Below are 13,622 nucleotides of genomic sequence, written 5' to 3' on the forward strand. Positions count from 1 at the left end.
ACTTTTTTAGGGAACCAACTCCAACTTATTGCAGCCTAATAAACAACACACTCTCCATCTGCACCATCAGCTAGGGCTAGGCGATACATCGGATTAGAGATACTGTGATATCTTTGCTGACGATATAAAACTATGGAATAATGTGTACATCACAATACTGTGTAAAGTTTATCTTACAGACAGTAAGCCAGTTTGACTCGTCTTAAATCAAGAAAGCAAATGTCTCTGTGCATATATGTGAACGCTCTATGAAGAGCGTCAAAGGTTTCCATTTACAACATGTTTAACAGCGGTGAGCACTGTAGTCAATCAGCGCCAAACGCAATGAATGCAGTACCAAATCAGAGGTGTTTTATTTAGTCAGTGGCACATGCACTGATTTATATGATGAAAATAAGATATTCATTGTGCAGTGTAGACAACTTCAACACTATAATGGTTGCTTTTGCTAGAGTGCAGGAAGACACTCTTTACCCGTTTTTTTGTTTATAACATACACAATTTGAATAAGCTTCATTTTTCATGCTGTTAGCTACACAATGCAAAGTTCATAGATTAACAACCATAATTAAATGTGGGACTGAATCCAAAAATGTTCATATATTTATATTTCATTGATTTTAAATGTTCATTTTATTTTTATTTAGTAAAAAGCAATAAGCCATCACCATGTATAGATTTCTTTTAACTAGTGTTGATTTTACAACTGGTATGTACTTCGTAACAACAGCTGTTCTATCCAGATCATGTTTTATCTCATGAATCCACACCTTTTCAAATTTGAGAACAAATGGAAAAATATTAATGTATCGATTATCGTCAAAATTCTTTAGCTATATCGCCCAGCCCTAACATCTTCCTTTCTATTTCATTCCAGCCAGGACTGAGTTAATAATGGCTTTCGTAGTGACTGCTAATGCTTAATAATTAAAAAGCTCCCATTGTAGTAAAATGTTAAATGCACATCCAGCTTTCAGCAGCAGCCGAAAGGGTGTTTGTGTGAGCTCATTGCGGTAATGGAACAAAGATCTAACTAGTCCTGTACTGGAAACCTTCCAACTGGGGGAGGAGACCATGGAGAGAGCAGCTCAACCACATCCAAAAGTCCCAGTAAGGGTGCATGAGGTAGAGTACAGCCAAGAGCTGGACATATTCCATTAGGAACAGACAATGATGCAGCATAAAACATGCAACAAAATCCAAGCTATCTTCACAGACACTGTAGCTGCAATTGCATGGCCTAAAAGTGAGGATTTGAATCTCTGAATTCTAAAAAATCTGAAGGAACATTCAATGGATTTCTTATTAATAGATAAAACAAATGGAGAAGCAATACTCCACTTAAGTGTTTAGACCAAAATAAGATTTGGAATTGGACAGAGATAGAGAGACCAACATAGAGACAGGCCAATCAAAGAATGGACGTGACCACACCCCCTATTAGCATTACAATGAGTACTTCAGGCATTGTCTGATGAGAGAGAAAATGGGCAAGATTTCACGCCTTACAGCCATGTCTCAAAAGAGAGGGGGTTCTCTTTTCTCAAAAACATGCAGAAATTACAGCCATAAAACAAACCACACAACTCAAAATACATTCAGACCACTGTCTTTCTACACAAGCTAAAAAACACAACAACAAATGGAAAAACTAGCCAAATTGCAACATAACAGTGCCGCTTGCCGTAAACTCCCACATTAAGTTAGGATCAAATGAAATACTTGAACAAAAATGATAATGATCCAGGCTGAACTACATCAAAAGATCCCTATAAATAAAAGAGTATGATATCTCACCCTTCTCAGCATGTCATATCCAACAAATTTCCAATTACAGGACTAATGGTTTCTCCATCAGCACTTCTATCATCCAGCACACATTACTGAAGAAAAACAACAACAGTAGCCTACACACAAACACTCACACACTTCCTGTTACCCACAGTTCTGTGCTACGTGCTGGCCCGCCCCCTTACCCGAATCAGAATCTTTCTGATCTCCATTGGCTCCGACGGTGAAGGGCAGCTTCCTCTTAGGAGTTTTCTCTTTCATCTCTTTGACACCATCGCTGTGATCCAATTTAGGAGTCTTGTTTGACGAGCCTTTGTCTTTATCCTAGGGGAACATGGGAAATAGTGCAAGTTTAGTAGGAAACAGCAAACAACAGCATCTCAAATGATTTAGCTCAGAGTAAGGGCTGATAACAGTGCTCTGGGACAAATATTGCTGTCACAAACTGATGCAGAATATACAACTACACAAGCTTCATACATTATGTACATTATCTTATCTTTACTTTAAGCAAGACATTCTATATAAGACATGTGAGAGGAGGGGTCTGAAGCTGTTCCAGACCCTTCACATCAACAACTGGAACCCATCAAAACCCCCGCCTCAACAAGCCTCTTCAAAGCTGCACACACCCAGTCATGCCAAAAGCCCATCATCAAAAACATTTTGAATATTCGGATCTCAAATACAGCCAATTTTGCAAAAAATTCTTCCAGACTACAAACACACACACACCAGCCTACATAACGAATACAGGATATTTCCATACTGCCTGTGCTTTCCTATTATTACTGTACAACTAGGCCTAAATGGAATCTTCTCCCACATTTTCCATGCTGATAGTGGGGCAACATCTACAGAAAAATTTATTAAATGGAGTTGAGAGTAGCTGAAATCTGTAACTGAAGGTATTATAAAATAAACAAAGAACAAACTAAAAGAGAAATTAAAATTTTTATCAGATCCCTTATTTAAAAAAAAAAACACATACATGGTTGTACAAATAATAAAACTTCATGAATGTACAAAGCAATGGGCTGACTGTTGGAAGAGGAAGTTGGACTGAAGCAGCTGGGGCTGTGTCTGCTACTGGCAGTGCTAATGAAGGCTAATTAAAGAGCTCTTAGTGCAGTGATAAAGCTAAAGCTGAATGCAGCGTAGAGCTGTTTCTACTGCGAGAGCCTCTCCGTCCAGCCCACATCCCCCTTTGTCATGAGACTATGATGTCATCCAAGAGCAAACACACATGCACACACACAAAGACAATATCTGCCCCCAAGAACTGAGCTCAAAGAGATATGAAAACACAATGAGCCAGAGACAGACAGAGAGAGAGATAGATGAGAGCAGGCTTTCTTACAGCACGTAGAGAAACCGAAGCTAAATCAAGTAAAATCTTTCACTGCTTTTCTCTAAACCCATCTGTGTGAGCAGCCCTGTTTACTTGCTGGTCTCCTAGCAATGCTTTCACTCTTCCTCGTCCGCTCACACGCTCGCTCCCTCCCCCTCGCAGAGTCTGATGCAATACTACACAGAATGATGTACATACACACCATCTGGGCCATAAACTCTTCACTGACTCTGGCTTGTCTTGCACCAAAACACTGACCCTCAGATTCAAAAACACTTATGGCATCAAATGCCTCTTAATTTATGCATTGTTTTTATACAATCCCAGACTACATTTCCACAGTGATTTCCTGCTTAACACAGTAGAATACAATCTATAGCTGTATAATGAGTGCTATTTTGATGTTGGTTTTGTTGTTTTGCCTGCATTTACCAAAACTGGGATGGACGCCAGTGAATCTCATTAATCAGCATGTTGAAAACCCTCAAGACGGTTAAGTCTCTTAACAAAGGATTGCCATATTCTCACAGTTTAGTTTTGCGATGTTGGGGTATAAGGTGATGTGCTTATATTACAGCTGTAGCGTTATGAAATATCAAAATCAGACATATTCAGCCCAAAAGCAAGAGTACACAGCACACAGGAAAAACAGCATGGGCTAGACAAATAACATCAGAATTTCTGAACTAAATCAAATTGAAAACAGTAAAAAGTCTGTACTGTCCAATAAACTTGAACAGTAATGTTTTTAAAGAATTCTCTTCTGCTCACCAAGCCTGCATTTATTTGATCCAAAATACAGCAAAAGCAGTAATATTGTGAACTATTTAAAATAACTGCTTTCTATTTGAATATATTTTAAAGTATAATTTATTCACGTGATCAAAGATGAATTTTCAGCATCATTACTCCAGTCTTCAGTGTCACATGATCCTTCAGAAATCATTCTAATATGCTGATTTGCTGTTCAAGAAACATTTATAATTATTATTATTATCATCAATACTTAAAACATAATGTTACAAAAGATTTCTATTTCGGATAAATGCTGTTCTTCTGAACTTTCTATTCATCAAAAAACCTGAAACAATTATACTAAGCTGTTTTCAATAATAATTAATAATAATAAATAAATAAAAAATGTGAAAGATGTGACTGGAGTAATGATGCAAAAAATTCAGCTTTGAAATCACAGGAATAAATTACATTTTAAAATATATTCACATAGAAAATAGTTATTTTAAATAGTACAAATATTTTACAATTTTCTCTTTTTTGCTGTACTTTGGATCAAATAAACGCAGTCTTGGTGAGCAGAAGAGACTTCTATAAAAAAAAAAACATTAAAAATCTTACTGTTCAAAAACTTTTGACTGGTAGTGTATCTAGCAAAATAATATCTATTAGCGATGACATTACCCAGTTAGGTGCTATAGAGAGCAATGGGTTTTAAGCTCCTTGACCATCTTAAATAAAAATGGTTACAAAAATGGTTTATGAAAACACAACAAATAGACATCACAGTGATGTGTACTTATTAGTGTATTATGATTAGTTAGGATCATATATGGACTTTTACTGAACTGCTCTTTTACTAAAATGTTTAGATTGTATAAAAACAAATAAAAGACGCCCACTCATGGTCTGAATGCTGAAATAAGCACAACAACAATAGTTTATGTAGCTCTTAAGAAAAGATTTAGGATAAAAACCATCCGAAGGGTTGTTACTTGACTGCTTGGAAAGGTTATAGGTGGTTATACCAGCAGGTGGTTATACAGCGTGTGTATATAGGTGGTTATACCAGTGTGTGTGCATTTGATATAAAAGCAATTTTCCTCACCTTCTTCCCACCCTGCTTTTCCACCATGTCGGTGTTGGATGGGAAGTCCTCCAGCTGGGGGGTTTTAGAACCCCCACCCTTGGGCATCGTTCAGCTATTGCCACGCCAAACCTCATTCACGCTTCCATCGCATCGTCATCGACCGTCTGTGAGATAGAGAGAGGGAAGGACACATTAGCACTTTACTGTCAATTCTCCTTTATGACATTACACTCAGCACACTAAGTTCTCTATTTTTTTCCCATTTTTACTCAACTGCCCATTCTCAAAGCCCTTTAAAGCAACATATCTTCAAAAACAAATAGCATTTATGTACTAATCTCAGAACATGCATGTACTGATCTCATTTTCTGAAAGAAATGACGTCTGTTAATGATCTATATACAACCAGTCAACCTGTTAGATGGATGCAAGAACTGAATAGTAAAAACAAACAGTCATCAGAAAATCTATCAAACTAGAGTTAGAGTCAGTTATTACAAAAATCAACTGATCATGTTTATTTGATATAACAGTGACCAGAGTACATTTCAAATTACAAGCATATTGGCATCTGGTTGCATTTTATTTTCACTTCTCATTTGTGTAATAAACATTTCCGGCATTTACAAATTACCATATAAACAAATTACATGCTATGATACAGAGGTGATGACAGCATTCGGTTTGGAATGAAGGCACATTAAAAACACAGAAACACAAAGGTCTTCATGTGAAAGACATAGGGATTTTAACAGAAAAATTACACATGAAAGTGAATAAATTATGGCACAAATATTACTACTTGGTAATCTTTTTCAATAACGTAAAATTCTCTAACAAAATTATAATATTCCGTTTTCAAAAAAAAAAAAAAAGAACCCTACATTATAAATCCCACATTTTAATAAAACATTAAGTTTATAATAAAAATTACCAGGTACACGGTAACTGACATGAACATTTCAGAATTTGCTATAAAATCAGTTACCACCACAATTGCCAGTCAAAATGTCATATTCTTGACAGCCCCACGGCCAACAAATTGCATAATTTTTTTTTTCCCATTGTGAGGTAGACCAGTTCATCTGAAAACATTGATCTGCAATTCATGGTAGATAACTGTTAAGCAACCTAAATGACTGAGTCTTTTCATAAGGATAAATGACACATTCAATATATGTTTTAAATGCAAAACTGTTCAAGAATTTGTACCATTCCCCAGAATGCATTTGATCCAGTCAAGCGAGAAAACGATTGCAAACACCAGCCAAGATTTTAATGTTGTCTGGCTTTGATAGCATTTCCATCAACCCCAGGTATGTGCAAATTCAAGCAACACCTTTAAATACCAACAGAATTCAGTCAATTTCTGGAATCCAAATCTTTTTTCTTTTGTTTGTAATACACAATACAAAAATCAAACTCTGCACGGTGATTTTGGAGCTAATAAACAAAAACGCAACCCAGACACTGTCACGTACACACAGATCACAGCTACCGGCAAAACGATAAGATGAAGATATAAAAACACTAAAGTGTCTGAGTGCAGAGCGTGCAAGTGCACTGCAATTCATTAGTACTGCAGGGTGGAGATGGCTGCTGCAAGAGATTAGAAAAAAAATAATCAATTCGTTATAGCATTTTGAACTTACTGGACAGAGAGCCGATATTGATGCAATGAAAGTTTTTGCATCAAGGCTTTGACAGTGGTATGGTATTTAGAACGAATGCTTTTGTTTAATCTCTAAGACAGCAGACTCATCTTTTTCTTCTCATTTGGGAGCAATTTTTATGCTAAACATTCCCACAGCACGATTGTAGATTCAAGATGCCCCGTCGCAATTTAAATAAAGCATGTGGGTTCACTTTGGAGACAAACTACCTTTATAAAATACATGGTATTTGCAAGCAATGTCATTTAAAAGCCTTTCGCACAGCAATCTATTGTTCTGCAAGCCTTACTAACCGAAAAAAATGCATTGCATCACACCCAAATGTTGTCAAAGTACAAAAGACAGGTGACCCTCAACTAGGGCTGCATGATTAATCGAATGCGATTGTCATGCGCATTTTGATAGTAATGCCGGTTCTGTAATCAGCAGGAAATCATCATCACGTGCTTTCAGATGGAGCAGAATTTACTACACATAGCCGTGGTTCACTGACAAGTTACGCAAAAAAAAAAAATCGCAGATGATTTTATTGCGCGATTCTGAAATCGAAGAAATCGTTTGCGATAATGACAGCTGTTTGCATAGCTTCTCAGTGAACTACGGCTCTGTGAAGTAAATGCTGCTCCATCTGAAAGCATGTGAAAATACCACATTTAATAACATATTTTTACTCCAAACTCACTTCATAACGTCAGTCGAGTGTTTGAAATAAATGCTTCTGTAAGATGATGTGGCTTCTTACACAGAATAAGGCACGCAACATATTTCATAGTATTTAAGCAGTGATAAAGGCTATTACAAAAATCAACTGATCATGTTTATTTGATATAACAGTGACCAGAGTACATTTCAAATTACAAGCATATTGGCATCTGGTTGCATTTTATTTTCACTTCTCATTTGTGTAATAAACATTTCCGGCATTTACAAATTACCATATAAACAAATTACATGCTATGATACAGAGGTGATGACAGCATTCGGTTTGGAATGAAGGCACATTAAAAACATAGAAACACAAAGGTCTTCATGTGAAAGACATAGGGATTTTAACAGAAAAATGACACATGAAAGTGAATAAATTATGGCACAAATATTACTACTTGGTAATCTTTTTCAATAACGTAAAATTCTCTAACAAAATTATAATATTCCGTTTTCAAAAAAAAAAAAAAAGAACCCTACATTATAAATCCCACATTTTAATAAAACATTAAGTTTATAATAAAAATTACCAGGTACACGGTAACTGACATGAACATTTCAGAATTTGCTATAAAATCAGTTACCACCACAATTGCCAGTCAAAATGTCATATTCTTGACAGCCCCACGGCCAACAAATTGCATAATTTTTTTTTTCCCATTGTGAGGTAGACCAGTTCATCTGAAAACATTGATCTGCAATTCATGGTAGATAACTGTTAAGCAACCTAAATGACTGAGTCTTTTCATAAGGATAAATGACACATTCAATATATGTTTTAAATGCAAAACTGTTCAAGAATTTGTACCATTCCCCAGAATGCATTTGATCCAGTCAAGCGAGAAAACGATTGCAAACACCAGCCAAGATTTTAATGTTGTCTGGCTTTGATAGCATTTCCATCAACCCCAGGTATGTGCAAATTCAAGCAACACCTTTAAATACCAACAGAATTCAGTCAATTTCTGGAATCCAAATCTTTTTTCTCTTGTTTGTAATACACAATACAAAAATCAAACTCTGCACGGTGATTTTGGAGCTAATAAACAAAAACGCAACCCAGACACTGTCACGTACACACAGATCACAGCTACCGGCAAAACGATAAGATGAAGATATAAAAACACTAAAGTGTCTGAGTACAGAGCGTGCAAGTGCACTGCAATTCATTAGTACTGCAGGGTGGAGATGGCTGCTGCAAGAGATTAGAAAAAAAATAATCAATTCGTTATAGCATTTTGAACTTACTGGACAGAGAGCCGATATTGATGCAATGAAAGTTTTTGCATCAAGGCTTTGACAGTGGTATGGTATTTAGAACGAATGCTTTTGTTTAATCTCTAAGACAGCAGACTCATCTTTTTCTTCTCATTTGGGAGCAATTTTTATGCTAAACATTCCCACAGCACGATTGTAGATTCAAGATGCCCCGTCGCAATTTAAATAAAGCATGTGGGTTCACTTTGGAGACAAACTACCTTTATAAAATACATGGTATTTGCAAGCAATGTCATTTAAAAGCCTTTCGCACAGCAATCTATTGTTCTGCAAGCCTTACTAACCGAAAAAAATGCATTGCATCACACCCAAATGTTGTCAAAGTACAAAAGACAGGTGACCCTCAACTAGGGCTGCATGATTAATCGAATGCGATTGTCATGCGCATTTTGATAGTAATGCCGGTTCTGTAATCAGCAGGAAATCATCATCACGTGCTTTCAGATGGAGCAGAATTTACTACACATAGCCGTGGTTCACTGACAAGTTACGCAAAAAAAAAAAATCGCAGATGATTTTATTGCGCGATTCTGAAATCGAAGAAATCGTTTGCGATAATGACAGCTGTTTGCATAGCTTCTCAGTGAACTACGGCTCTGTGAAGTAAATGCTGCTCCATCTGAAAGCATGTGAAAATACCACATTTAATAACATATTTTTACTCCAAACTCACTTCATAACGTCAGTCGAGTGTTTGAAATAAATCCTTCTGTGAGATGATGTGGCTTCTTACTCAGAATAAGGTACGCAACATATTTCATAGTATTTAAGCAGGGATAAAGGCATTGCATTATAAATATACTTTATTTTAATGAAAATTATAATAAGAAGAACTCAGATAAACCGTATATTGCCATAGTCGTGTGTTTATTAGTCACGTTGAATCAATGAAAGCAGTTGAATCTTCTGTTTATTCAGCTGCACCGATAGGCATTTTTTGGGTTTCTTCTGCGAGGCGTATTTGGCCTTCGGATGGAGATTTACTGCTGATCACAGAACCGTGCTTCACTGAAAGATACGCATGACAATCGCAGCTTCTGTCGAATCGCGATCTCGATTCCATTTCGATTTATCGTGCAGCCCTACCCTCAACAGAGATCTAGTGAAATTCAAACAAGATTTGTACAGGTAATAATGCTTGGATCATCTCTACACCACCCTTGAACAAATATTAGTATATGCTGAACATCAAGGATTAATGTGAGGGCAGCTGTATACTATAATCATCCCCAGCTCCATAATGCATGTTTTAGTTTTGTGTGATGCGCAGGGCTGCCCATTGCCTTCTCTTCTCCAGGAAAACTGGCACTCACCACTACTCTGGCGCCACAGCCATCTCTCTCCTGCCCTCCAATTCAAAGACAGCTATTTATATCTTCAGTTAACGTACTGCACGCACATGCAGACAGAGAGTAATACTGCTCTTCTGTTATTCAGGCATGTCTCCCACACCCCATCCTCACCCCAAAGCAGTTCCACACCTCAAAGTGGTCGAAAGATCAGGCTCTAATGGGGATAAACAAATGTGGTGTGGAACAGACACACAAACCCAGACATGCTTGTACCCTAAAGTAGGTCGATGCAAGTTCTAGAACAATACAGGCCATTCAACTATTTCTATATGTTAGCTGTGAGATCCCACAGTTCAGGAGGGAACAGCCAACAAATCTCCAAAAACAATGCGAGTACATAAAGTCCGCTCTGAACGCAAATACAGAACATGTATGTACATTAAGGGTGGGAATCTTTAGTCACCTCATGATCCGATCCGATTCTAATTCTGGGAGTCACGATCTGATTCCAGAACGATTCTTGATCTTACCCCCCCCCCCTCCTCTCTTATTAATTAATTAGTTTACCGACTTGAGAATCTTAAAATCCTTACATTTACATATCCTTACAGAAGTAATTAAGTACTTTTTAAAAATAATTACAAATTGAAAAAAATAATTAAATCAGGTGTATGTTAAGAATTTTAAGCTAATATAACTTCAAAACAGGCCCGGTTCTTGACGACTATAGAAGGGTGGGCTGGCAGATATCCTGGGTAGGCATTTTTTAGTCATCATATCATCACATATTCTAGAAGATATGTATACTGTACATATTGCTATAGGCCTAATAACTATATTGTATGTACACTGAAAAAAACTTTCATGGGCAAAATAAATGTTTTTTTTTCTTTATTTGTAAAAAAAAAGCCCTCTTTGTTCTTTTTCTATGGATCGTTTCTACACTGTGACTATTTTCAACTAACTTTTTTATTTAAACCAAACAAGGCTTTAATCATGTCTAGAACATTGGAGGGACCAATTCTTTTGAGGAAAATATAAAGACTATTATGGTAATAGTTTTTATTTAAAGAAACTAAATAAATAAAGAATTTAAATGGATTTATGGGAATAAATTAAAGAAAAAAGAACAGTAAAAGAACTAGAATAAGAATTTTTGTAAAGTAATCAATCTGAACTGCAAATAATATTATCTTAAAATATGCACCCATTCAATTTCAGTTGTATTGTTGAAAACGCAAAACAGAAAAATGCCATTGTCATCGTAATCAATTATAAATGACATGAATCATGTAAATGGCAGACCTACTTTCCATTCAAAACCGTGGAATTTTACACAAATTTAAATAGTTTGCATCACTGGATATTGTTGGTCGTTTATGTCGGGGAACGCTACGTTTCTTAGACATTTGAGCCGACTGTTGCAACGAACGCAACTTTCACCGCACAAGCTCTTTACTTTCGGTTTTCATTCTTACATTCAGCATTAACAGCAATCCAAAAGGGGTAAGCTTTCAACTGAACTGTATAGCCTACATGCATTTAGATGCTTATATATATATGCTCTTGCCCCGTCCATGCACGTTATTGAATGCGGGTTTTTTAGAACATTAAAATTGCTCAGGTAATTTCAGTGGTAGGCTATATGACACATATTCATGCAGCCTATTAAACTCCCCATAACTCGCAAACTCCCCGTGATAGCACGCAAATATTTCTGCCCGTTTTCGCTCGTTGTCAGCCTCTGCTTTTCTGCAACAGACGGAAGCCTTGTGAATTCAGCGTGCCTTGCATTCAGCTAATAAAAGAAAAATGCTGCAATTTTATTTGCTGTTATTCTATTATTGTTGGGGCAGTCTCCAGCTATATCTTAAACTTCTTAAAATACAGTCCACTTCAGATTGGTTTTAATCACTGCATAAAAAAATTATTTCTCAACTGAGAAAATTCACAAAAGCCAGTCGGAGAGGGAAATGAGAGCATCCGAGAAGCGTGTGAATGCAGTAATTACACTTGCTCTTATGGCAGCAGGTAATTACCGTAAGCTAGCTATGCTAAACATTCTTAAATTAAAATGCCTAAAGCTAGGGTGACCATATGTCCTCTTTTCCCCGGACATGTCCTCTTTTTGGACCTACAAAAATGCGTCCGGCCGGGATTTCTTAATTGCCCAAAATGTCCGGGATTCGGCTGTTTTCTTAATCCCGCTCCCGCTGAATCTCTGACCATTGCCGCCTGCTCCCGCAACATGTTTCGCTCCCGCGATTTTCGTGTCCAATCCTTTAAACATTCTAATATTGTATATAATTTTGGCACAGCAGGGAGCCGCTCTCAGGATGCGGTGTATTTAAATATTTTTGAATGAGCGTTTGCGTGGTTTATTTTCACTTTCAATTTCGCGATCACACGCACTCTGTGTAAAGGGAGCACATCTTACAAGATACTCAAGCATGGTCTTGTCAGTCATCTCTCCTTACTCTCGACCTGTGATTAGTCAAATCTGGCTCCTGCAGCTCTTGTTGGGTGCAGGGTTGCCAAGTCCGTGTTTTTTCCACAGAATTGGGCTACTTTTAAACAGCATTAACAGCAATCCAAAAGGGGTAAGCTTTCAACTGAACTGTATAGCCTACATGCATTTAGATGCTTATATATATATGCTCTTGCCCCGTCCATGCACGTTATTGAATGCGGGTTTTTTAGAACATTAAAATTGCTCAGGTAATTTCAGTGGTAGGCTATATGACACATATTCATGCAGCCTATTAAACTCCCCATAACTCGCAAACTCCCCGTGATAGCACGCAAATATTTCTGCCCGTTTTCGCTCGTTGTCAGCCTCTGCTTTTCTGCAACAGACGGAAGCCTTGTGAATTCAGCGTGCCTTGCATTCAGCTAATAAAAGAAAAATGCTGCAATTTTATTTGCTGTTATTCTATTATTGTTGGGGCAGTCTCCAGCTATATCTTAAACTTCTTAAAATACAGTCCACTTCAGATTGGTTTTAATCACTGCATAAAAAAATTATTTCTCAACTGAGAAAATTCACAAAAGCCAGTCGGAGAGGGAAATGAGAGCATCCGAGAAGCGTGTGAATGCAGTAATTACACTTGCTCTTATGGCAGCAGGTAATTACCGTAAGCTAGCTATGCTAAACATTCTTAAATTAAAATGCCTAAAGCTAGGGTGACCATATGTCCTCTTTTCCCCGGACATGTCCTCTTTTTGGACCTACAAAAATGCGTCCGGCCGGGATTTCTTAATTGCCCAAAATGTCCGGGATTCGGCTGTTTTCTTAATCCCGCTCCCGCTGAATCTCTGACCATTGCCGCCTGCTCCCGCAACATGTTTCGCTCCCGCGATTTTCGTGTCCAATCCTTTAAACATTCTAATATTGTATATAATTTTGGCACAGCAGGGAGCCGCTCTCAGGATGCGGTGTATTTAAATATTTTTGAATGAGCGTTTGCGTGGTTTATTTTCACTTTCAATTTCGCGATCACACGCACTCTGTGTAAAGGGAGCACATCTTACAAGATACTCAAGCATGGTCTTGTCAGTCATCTCTCCTTACTCTCGACCTGTGATTAGTCAAATCTGGCTCCTGCAGCTCTTGTTGGGTGCAGGGTTGCCAAGTCCGTGTTTTTTCCACAGAATTGGGCTACTTTTAAATGGTTACCATGGGTTGATTTTCCCAAGTTGGTTAAAGG

At 37.3% G+C, this 13,622-nt stretch overlaps 1 protein-coding gene across 1 annotated transcript in view; it reads right to left on the reverse strand.

The window, feature by feature from the left end:
• ankrd11 (ankyrin repeat domain 11) overlaps nucleotides 1-13,622 on the reverse strand; it is a 191,399-nt gene that overhangs the window by 20,362 nt on the left and 157,415 nt on the right. The window contains exons 3-4 of the mRNA XM_016245902.1: nucleotides 4,986-5,131; nucleotides 1,977-2,115 (exon numbers count right to left, since the gene is read on the reverse strand). Of these exons, the coding sequence (XP_016101388.1) occupies nucleotides 1,977-2,115; nucleotides 4,986-5,072 (226 nt within the window). The 5' untranslated portion in view covers nucleotides 5,073-5,131. The remainder of the gene's footprint in view (nucleotides 1-1,976; nucleotides 2,116-4,985; nucleotides 5,132-13,622) is intronic.

Source organism: Sinocyclocheilus grahami, unplaced genomic scaffold, assembly GCF_001515645.1.
Source record: "Sinocyclocheilus grahami isolate Dianchi unplaced genomic scaffold, SAMN03320097.WGS_v1.1 scaffold772.1, whole genome shotgun sequence".
In the NCBI taxonomy this organism is placed as follows: Eukaryota; Metazoa; Chordata; class Actinopteri; order Cypriniformes; family Cyprinidae; genus Sinocyclocheilus; species Sinocyclocheilus grahami.